The 9,928-nt window shown below is 40.4% G+C and overlaps 2 protein-coding genes across 2 annotated transcripts; one reads left to right on the top strand and one right to left on the bottom strand.

Annotated features, from left to right (window-relative positions):
* Nucleotides 1-2,922: 2,922 nt before the first annotated feature.
* Nucleotides 2,923-5,367, top strand: LOC105913095 (PDZ domain-containing protein 11). Its single transcript, XM_012842113.3, has 6 exons — nucleotides 2,923-3,069; nucleotides 3,332-3,427; nucleotides 3,517-3,657; nucleotides 3,785-3,883; nucleotides 4,191-4,251; nucleotides 4,374-5,367. Exons 2-6 carry the CDS (start codon nucleotides 3,335-3,337, stop codon nucleotides 4,406-4,408), a joined length of 429 nt encoding a protein of 142 aa, XP_012697567.1. The 5' UTR covers nucleotides 2,923-3,069; nucleotides 3,332-3,334; the 3' UTR covers nucleotides 4,409-5,367.
* Nucleotides 5,368-6,283: 916 nt separating this feature from the next.
* stard14 (START domain containing 14) lies at nucleotides 6,284-9,922 on the bottom strand. Its single transcript, XM_012842116.3, has 6 exons — nucleotides 9,298-9,922; nucleotides 9,060-9,207; nucleotides 8,529-8,632; nucleotides 8,070-8,187; nucleotides 7,899-7,951; nucleotides 6,284-7,207 (listed from the first exon to the last, which is right to left on the bottom strand). Exons 1-6 carry the CDS (start codon nucleotides 9,481-9,483, stop codon nucleotides 6,995-6,997), a joined length of 822 nt encoding a protein of 273 aa, XP_012697570.1. The 5' UTR covers nucleotides 9,484-9,922; the 3' UTR covers nucleotides 6,284-6,994.
* Between the last annotated feature and the right edge of the window lie 6 nt (nucleotides 9,923-9,928).

Below are 9,928 nucleotides of genomic sequence, written 5' to 3'. Positions count from 1 at the left end.
TGCTTGGCTCTCACATGGCTCTCCAGTTCCCACAGGTTTTCCACACACTGTTTCCACACTTATATTTATACTGATCAATGACACATGATACACAATATGAGTAAAGGTAATTATGTGTGTCTGGGGGACACAAGGCATGCATAGCAGGAAGGCGGAACACCAGGGGTTTCTAGCTAGTATAGGGTGTGAAGGCATATGCATACTACTGGATACAACTTCACACGGGAAGGGCTGGTGCAATGCTTAGCCATTCACAATATGTTCACATATTATCATGCTAATAGCCTAAACCTCAGGACAGCCATATGGGATGGTTACAGACAAAGGTCAAAGGTCAGAATGTAAGAAACGCCCAAATCCTTCAGATGTCACCTTAGACTCAGACTTAATCTACCAATCAGATCAAGTAATCACATAACAAATGCACATACGCCCACAGTCTCACACACACACACACATACAATATGGACATTGATACCTATGCCTTTTTGCACCTCCCTTTCTTAATGTGTTCAATACTTTTTCCCTGTGTCATTTCACATTATTACACATAACTTAATTTCTGTTTTGGTTTCTTTGTATGTATGGGTTACCTGGGTTGTTACCAACATCTGGTGAAAATTTCATGTCAATAGCACCTTTGGAAATATTTTTACTGAGAAAAATTGTGACGTGTTCAATACTTATTTTACTCGATGTATATATGTCAATGGGCACAAACATGGCGGCGGCAAAGCACGGTGACGTCACATGGTACCCATGAATTCACCCATGCCCAGGTGTAGTTTTTGGTGGCGTCCAGTGGTGAGGTTGCTGAATTGCAACCAGCTGAATACCCTTCCCTTTACAAGCATGTGGGAGAAGAACCTACAGTGGCCTTCAAATAACAACGCAAAAAGCCCCATCTCAAGCCAGTGTTTTCGTTTGTCCATTCTGGGCTACTGTGGAAACATGGCAAAAACATAATTATGAATACTACATTCCATTTCTACTAAAAGATGCCACTAAAAACTACACACTGTGCCTTTAAGTTAAAAAAAGCACACAACCACACACTTTTCAGCCTAAGCATATTCTCCTTTGACTTAAATCTGTGATTAGCGCGCCATTAAGTAAACACATATCCTGGCAAGCTTTAAAAATATATATATGTAAACCACTTGAAAGACTCAAGTGTCTGGGTAGAGGTAGGCCTCGTCCAATTTCTTCTTCGACTTGGATTAAACAAAGGGTGGCCAACCAGGAGTTTCCTGAAAGGACCAAAGTCATTGTCTATGTTAATCCCATGTATTCTACAAAGCGACACATACAGTAACTGGAAAGAGCCAGTGGTAAAGCCTGAGCTCATATGATTGGTCAAGTGTTAGTAACCTCCGACCCTGAAGAAAGAAAACCAGCAATAAGAAGAATGGAAAAATAAATGTGGTGGTTAAACAAAAAGTTTTCTATTGTAATAGAAGTAGTAAAATGCTTTAGTTAAATGCTGAACAGTTCTGTAATGTCATGCAACTCGTGCTTAACAAATATCTCTCTGTTCCTTTCTTTAGATAAGCAAGGTATCAAAACACATGTCTTCGCAACTGCAAGACCAATGAATGTAATTGCTGTTAAGGCAGTTGCCTGGTTCTGCTGGTAAAGCAATTGCCATTTTGAGACACTGTAAGTGTACTGCAAGGACACAGACTGTCTGAGTTTTCCCCTGGGAAACAAACATCTTGTCCTGATGTGAAATCTCATGTGTCATCATCCCATATCTAATCAGAGTAATGTGTCATTTTGCAACATTTCAGCTTGACTGCTTCTTCACTAAATAGATCTTGCATAATTTGGAGCAATGCTTTGGGTCTGTGTCGTGTTGTAGGATCGGATGCTTTGGGTCTCAGATGCTTTGGGTCTCTGTCGTGTTGTAGGACACAGGCTATGGCACGGTGATAGAGTTGCAGCCTTCCTTGTTCAAGTTCCTTTTACTCTGTACAAATGACGTACTTTACCAGCACCAAGCACCAGCACTCCCTGACCATCCCATGTCCTCTACCATGCTTGACTGATGGTGTCAAGAACTCCTACAACATCATTTCACTTTCAGTTTTGCCTGTACACACCCACACTCATACACACACACACTCACACATACACCCACTCACACTCATACACACACACACTCACACACGCACCCACTCACACATGCACACACCCACACTCAAACACACACACACACACTCACACATACACCCACTCACACTCATACACACACACACTCAGACATGCACCCACCCCCTTTTTTTAGCTGAGATCTTAATCCTTCAGTTTGTACAATTTTAACATTTGGCACAACTGACAAATATGACAGAGTGAAACATGTGCCAACAAACCCCACTCTCCCCTACAGTATACTGTCACTTACAGTTAACGACATACATACCAGTAGATTGCAATTGCACCGTGGAAGAAGCTCACTGAAAATATATAATGAAAAATTGAAAAAAATGAAAAAATGTCCAGACACATATCTAAAACTTTCTTTGTCATGGCCTAAAACAGGTAGATAAACATCTAGTTGCTAGGGATGGGCATTAATAACGTTACTCGTTTTGGACGTCAGTGTTCGTTCAAGGAATAGAGTAATAGCCTAGCATTCGTAAATCTAGTAAGAGTGAAATTTGCCGTTTCTGTCGTATATTTCTGTAGTAAACAGCCGTGGCCCATTCGCTCCTCCAGTGTGTGACTGAAACACTCTAACTCTCAATTTCTTCATATCAGGCAACCCGGAGTGTCCAAATGATACTAGGGCAGTCATTTTATGTTTTTAGTACAGTAGAAATATTACAAATTGTGTCTTTAAAAAATATAGCTGATTGATGACTTTTATTCTGGTACATTTTTGTCTAAATGTAGCCGGAAGTAGAGCTAGATCATTTGACCATTGCTCACGGAACGCTGCTCAAGCTAGCTTGCTACCACAAATATGGTGTCCATTTCAATCTGATATCAACACAACGTTCTAAAATAAGGCTACACTTATTGAGATATCCCCGTTGTTACCCTTATTCAACAGATCCGGCCGGCCAGGTTTGTATCTATTTGCTGTCAAACTACCTTAGCCACAACTTCCTGCCCTCAACACTATCAATGTGTAATGTTTACGATGGCTTTTTTAAAGCGGTCTCAGATTTTCTGCAGCTTGTAACGTTATAACTCAGCACTGTACCGTGGTCTTTAGATTATATTATGTAACTTAGTCCTTCTGGTTTTGAGTTCAGAATGTATAAGTATGTTATGTCAATTCAATTAACGTGAACGTTGTATTGTTTCCAAATATTTCTGTCCAAAGGCCATGGACCCAAAAATACCATACGATGACTACCAACTACCGGTGGTTTTTCTCCCTTCGTATGAGAACCCACCGGCATGGATCCCTTCACAAGAGGTAGCTAGCTAAAGAAACATTACGTTGACACTCATACAAAGCTAAGGGATGATTCCCTTTTCTAAACGTTTGTCTGTCCCTCTTACTAGCGCGTCCATCACCCAGACTATAACAACGAACTTACCCAGTTTCTTCCTCGCACCATCGTCTTGAAAAAACCTCCTGGAGCGCAGCTTGGCTTTAATATTCGTGGAGGCAAAGCTTCACAACTTGGCATTTTCATTTCTAAGGTTGGTTGATCAGGGTTCAACTGTGTTATGGTGGAATTATTGGTTCCATGAAAGTTAGTTGAGATTTCACACAAGTGCTTGCAATGGAGTGTGTCACCTTTCTGCTGCTTGTATGTTCATTTGAAAGGTGGTTCCAGATTCTGATGCACACCGTGCAGGACTTCAGGAGGGAGACCAGGTGCTGTCTGTAAATGATGTCGACTTCCAGGACATCGAGCACTCCAAGGTGACAGATAATGGCAATAATGTCACACTAGCAGCTGTTTATTTATTCATTATTTGCTGTATATGTACATACAATATTAATTCTGCTGTGGTTCAAGCCAGGGCTATTTTCTGTAATACAAAAACGATATATGGATAAAATTAGCTTAAATTAATTGACATTATTCTGATTTAAGTGTACTTTTTCACATTTTGTATTGCAGTATGTATATCCTCTATTACTTAGAAAGGGATTATTTGGGGATTTGAAAATGTGCACAAATAATTGAGTCTGATGAAGTACACTGCCGATTGTCTGTACTTGATAGGCTGTTGAGATTCTGAAGACAGCACGAGAGATTCTGATGAGGGTACGCTTCTTTCCCTACAGTAAGTATAGAACCACAAGCAGTATGCTCTGTTATGTCATTGTCATTAAGAATGTAGAAAATAGTCATTGACATATGACATTGCTTCAATTCAATTTTCATATGTTGCCTTTATATCATCAGACTACCAGAGACAGAAGGAGAGAACTGTCCACTAGGTGGCAGAAGAGTGCTGCACATGTAAATGCCGCAGTCAGATAGGTGGAGACTTTACGGAGAGCATCACGTCATTCTCTCCCTCCCACGGACTACAGACTCTATCCCCACCTATGGCTGACTGGATTTAAACAGATGAATCCCCCAGGATGAGTTCCCATACGTCAACACACACTCATAACATCTAACAAGTCGCCCCCGTCCTCCCCAAGACAGAGAGCCGCACTCCGTTTGATGAGGTTTCTCATTGCTCAGAGGTGGCTATATGTGTCCAATCGAACTCTGGTGTCTAAGATGTGAGGTTATGGTATATTGTAAAATACAATTATAACTTCTATGTATGAATCATGCTTCACCAGTGATGGCTCTGTAGTTATTGATGTGTAAAAAGCAGAAATTTTTAATAACAGATAAATAGTAGTGCATGCATTGAACTAATGAATTTAACCTATTTTTGAAAGTGCTTTTAATGTGACTAACCTTTGTATTGGTGTCCTGCTAAACATTTGGATAATGTTAGAAATGGTTTAGTTGTAGAGTAACACACTTTAAAACTAACAAATATAAAATGCACGATAAATGTGTAAAAGATATATATTAGCAGAAAATGTAACAACTCATCTTGTAATATATCATCTTTCACATTACGGTTACAAACAAGATCATACAGCATTGTGGCCTTTTGTAATGCCTTTATCTGAGCATAGAATGAGCAGAATGAGAATTTTGAACACTGGCAGAGATTTATACCAGAATTAATTTTGCTTGTAGTGAAGATTTTAAGTATGACAACCTTATTTGTCATAAATCATGCATATAGGAATATGCATATAGGCAACAATTATTAAATAATTTCTAGTTACTGTGTTGCGTTATCATTCTTTTTTTAAAGTGGCATTATGTAGAAATTGTACTTCAGGGTTAGGGTTAGGATTAGCAGTTTTACCTTAAAATAACAGCTCCGTGCCATTGCCATACCAGGGTCCGTTATGTAAGTTTGCCTGAAGCCGCCCAGTTACTACTGTCTGCCAAACTAGTAAGTAGCTTATTTGCCGTCTTGCTTTGTCTTGTGTTGCACTTGCTTGATGTTTGACTGTGTTAGGAACACCACCCCCCCCCCCCCCCCAAGTATCTTCCATCACTGTTGGACCAATGATCCGAAACCTGTTTCCAAATACTCCTATGAACTTAATACTTTTTTTTTTTTCATTTCAGATGTAATTTTTCAAATTTGTTTAGGCTGTAAAATATGTGAAATAAAGTTCCAGTTGCATAGAAAGCACATGATTTGGGCAACCTTGACTTTTCCTTGTTCATTCATTATCACAGTGGGTTGGCCTCCAGATTCTTCTTTGTGGCATTACTCTTGTTGAAAACCTTTCATTTGTGGGCAGCAGACAGTAATCTGACTGTAGAACATGAACACAAACCAGGAGGGAATGGGATTCATTAGAACAGCCGGTGCTTTTCCAATGCTAAGAGCTATACTTTCAGCAAGGAGGAATTCATGAGGTAGTTCACACAAGATTTCAAGTTATGATGGCTGTACCCTCAATGGGTTTTGGCCACTGGTGTAGTAGAACTGGAATGTCTTTTAGGAGAACTATTGTAAATGTATACAGACTGTCCGTCGCACTACGTGTTTAACACTCCCAGAAACACTACAAATACATATGCTCTGCCTCTCTTTCATCTGAGGATCATGATTTACCTAATCAGTTTGAAATAAGAAGCGTTCTTGGTTTTTATACCAACCCCAGTGCACTAGAATTCTTCTTGGGCCTGATGACACATTACGTACATTCTCCAAAAATTCTGGGCCAATAAATAAACATACGATTCAAAATCAGAATATGAAAAACGGTACATTTCACAGCTCGTTCACAACACTTTTATAAAATGTTTATAAATATTACACATGAGTACAGTTGTGCATCCTACTTTCTCTTCAACTACATGTGTGGTATCATACCCCAAGATTCATTATATCAGATGTGTTATAACAACCCCATAAAGAAAAAGAAAAATTAAAGTTTCAAAAGGTTATGTTGTACCTTACGTTCAAGGTAGATAATTATATAACAATCACCCTTACGGGTGAGTCCAATACCACATGGCCACTAAAAGCATCATTAAAACCTTCATTTTTTTACTATAAAAATACAGGATCAGTAATTAGAGGGTTTCATCAACTCTGTAAGTTCACATGGTCCACTGTACAGTGACAGGAACTCTTGAGGCAATTAAACCATACTGCCAGAATCTTCTAGCAGAATCCGTGTGCAATGCACACAGGTCATTCTGGAGCGGTTGTGACATAAATACAAAGGAAACACTTCATCCGAAGAAGCAGGTAAACCTGAAGAACAGTTTCTATCAGCACTTAAGCACTAATCTGCTGCAAGCGTGACATTCCTTCAGCAGAGACGGCCATGGAGAGTGTGCAAAGGTGAGAACTCACAGCAGTAAAAGGTTATGAGTCAGGCTGCAGTCTTCATGCGAGGACATTCGACATGGGGGGAAATCAAGACTCCAGTCCATAGGCGTCTGTCCATTTGTAAGTCTAGTCCCCCTTAACACACGTACATTTAGTTGCTGTCTTCAGCGTCGTTCTCCAGCACATCTCTTGAGGAGCTCTCATCTACATTCTCCAGTGAGTCTGCCCGCTGAATGGACAGCTCTCGGGCGTCCATCATTGGCAGGTCACTCTGTTCAGGATTGAGCCAGGGCTTGTGATTGGGGGAGTTCTGTCCTTTCCATTCTGGGTAGTTTTGTCCCGCCTTGTGCACACATCTCAGAACCTGTAGAGAGGGAGTGGTGTGTGACACAGGTATCGGCAGAGATCACATTCTGCAGCTCTACCTTACTGGGCATAGTTTTAAAGATTCCTGCTTTACCTGATTTTCTGCCCTAGACCAACTATACTACTTAAACCTTTCCAATGGTATGGGTAGTCCCAAATGATATCTTACAGCACAGTGTTCATCAGGAAAGTTGGCTCAACAAACAGATGAACATTTTTAATGGGTACATTTTCTACTAAAATATAAGGTATATTAATTCTTTTTGGCTTGTCTGCAGTAGAGCTAACTTTACAGATTACAAAGGACTCCAGTCATTGATGATTAATTAGGATAACAAAGGTTGGCCAAGCCCTTCAGCTTAGAGACACACAATCTCAGGTTTGCACACCTTGACCTGAATAGTTTTGGAACAAGCTCTATGCAACTCACCTAACAAGTTACACTGGAGTGTAGCAATAAAGTCCTTTCACTGAGTTTCTATGGTTACCGTTGTAATTTGAAAAGCTTCAAACACACACACAATTTCCATTTCATACTGCTTTAATCCTGTTCAGGACTTTTCCCCAAATGAAGACATGTATTCTCGAGGCTCAAAATCAGTCATCTAATTCATGTAGAGTAAAATTACATTCGGTCTTTGAAAATATCTATCCCTATCCCGACCAGCGAGAACAAGAGATGTACTCACTTTGGGGGCCAAAACTTGAGACGCTTTGTTCACCACCCACTTAGGGAGAGAGCCTATGAAAAGAAGAACAACAGTGAATCAGTTTGGGGGAAAAAACATGGGCCATCAGTGAGGCGGTGTATAGCCCTGTTGATCAGTGAGGCGGTGTATAGCCCTGTTGTTGTCTCTCACCTTTGGGGTCAGCTTGGGAAAGGTATGTGAACAAGCAGCTGTTTGGTCCAGTTGACACAATCAGGTAACCAGTTAGAATAGAGACTGCTCTCACCACGTCTTTACGTGGAGGGTGTTTCTGAGGAAAAACATGAGTTTGCATGAATTCCTATTAAGTGAATGCAATGCACTTGCACTAAATTAGATTCAAGTTTGATAGATAGATAGATAGATAGATGGATACTTTATTAATCCCGAGGGAAATTTAGGTCATCCAGTAGCTTATACACTTATAGCTTATCCACTTATACAACTCACCGACACACATACATAAATCACATACACATAGGGGTTTGCTGCCTAAATACCAGCCATCACTTCCAAACAACCACACAATTGCCTAATTAGGCACTATATAATTCAGCCTATGAGGCATGGTACATGATTCAATGTATAATGCATACTTAGGACTCAACATACCGGGTGTTTGACGGAGTAGTTAACGATCATATACTCCACATCATTCACCTGCCAGGAACGTAGGGTAACCACATCCCTGTTCTTCAGTGGCTTTGGACAAAGCCCTGTAGAAAATGAGCAAAAACATAGTAAGTATTGGAACAGTTGATCTAACTTACCAAGGATACAGACTGAAGGTACACATTGTGTCTCCCTCCCCCGGTCTCTGTAACCAAGAGTTCAGGGCAATAGTGGAGCAACCACCTGGTCTTGGTGTGTTGACTATAAATAAACCCTCAAAACAAACTCCCTCATGCTTTATCTCCACTCCTGAGGGTTTGAGCAAGCTTCTGCTCAAGTTGTCGATAAACAGATAGGGTAACCTAGTTTGCTGCCTAAAACAATTGATTTGACATACAAAGTTAAATGATTAAAAAAAAAAGGCTGCATGACTGATGTTCAGCAAAGTGAGCCTGGAAAATCGGTTGACTGGATTACATGAAAGCAAGCAAAAACAAGGAAACAAATAAGATGGGGTAAAACTCGACTCACAGGAGTAGTAGCCTACATCGGCGTTGGCGGATAATCGTGCAACGTCAAAGCTTTCCAGCACACTGGGGTCCCACTTCTTGCGATATTGACCGTCATGGAGAACGTCGTACATCGTCTCCGCCGACACGTCTTTTATTGTCATTCTGCACTGTATTCAACATTACCGAAAACTGTCATCAACTGAAAAATATCAACCAAGTTTTACTAATAGTATTCAATTTCCTTCAAGCCTACTCACCTTGATTTTGTGAACTTTTGGATGCTTATTCTTACTCCCATGTGACGGTGTAGTAGGCTGTGACTCAACCCATACTTCCATTCCATTTTTATCATACTTTGTGTGCCAGTTGTCCACAGACAGACACTGTTTTCTAAAGTCAGAAAAAACTTTGTCGTCTGGCAAAATATCCTCACACTGAGACATGATTCCAGACAGTCCGCGTTCTCGAATGTTGAGGCAATCGATTACAACTCCTGCTTAGCTGTAGTTTGATTTTTCTAAACAAGCTGATCACTGCTACAAGACGATTCTCTCCTCAAACAAAAACACACCCGGTACGCTTAATATAGTCCTCAATGTAAAAATGAAGCTCGACTGGATTTTTGTTATGAATTCCACACCTGCCAACCACACTGACCTATCAGCTCCTTATGGTAGGCAACTTCCGGCCATTGTAGGATACAGGTGTGCGTCGTGTTGGCAAATGTTGAAGTGAAGCCTATGATGCAAAAACGAGACAATTATATAATAGACCTACATGCCGGATTTCACATAAATTAAAGTTCAATCACACAAAAAAATCCTGTCTAAGTCCGTGACAATGCGGTATTAGCATTCTACCTGAACTAGTCAGAAGGTTAGCCACGCC

Source organism: Clupea harengus, chromosome 20 (assembly GCF_900700415.2).
Source record: "Clupea harengus chromosome 20, Ch_v2.0.2, whole genome shotgun sequence".
NCBI classification, from domain to species: Eukaryota; Metazoa; Chordata; class Actinopteri; order Clupeiformes; family Clupeidae; genus Clupea; species Clupea harengus.
The sequence above is the reverse complement of the archived record's forward strand: the minus strand, read 5'-3'. Positions and strand labels throughout refer to the sequence as shown.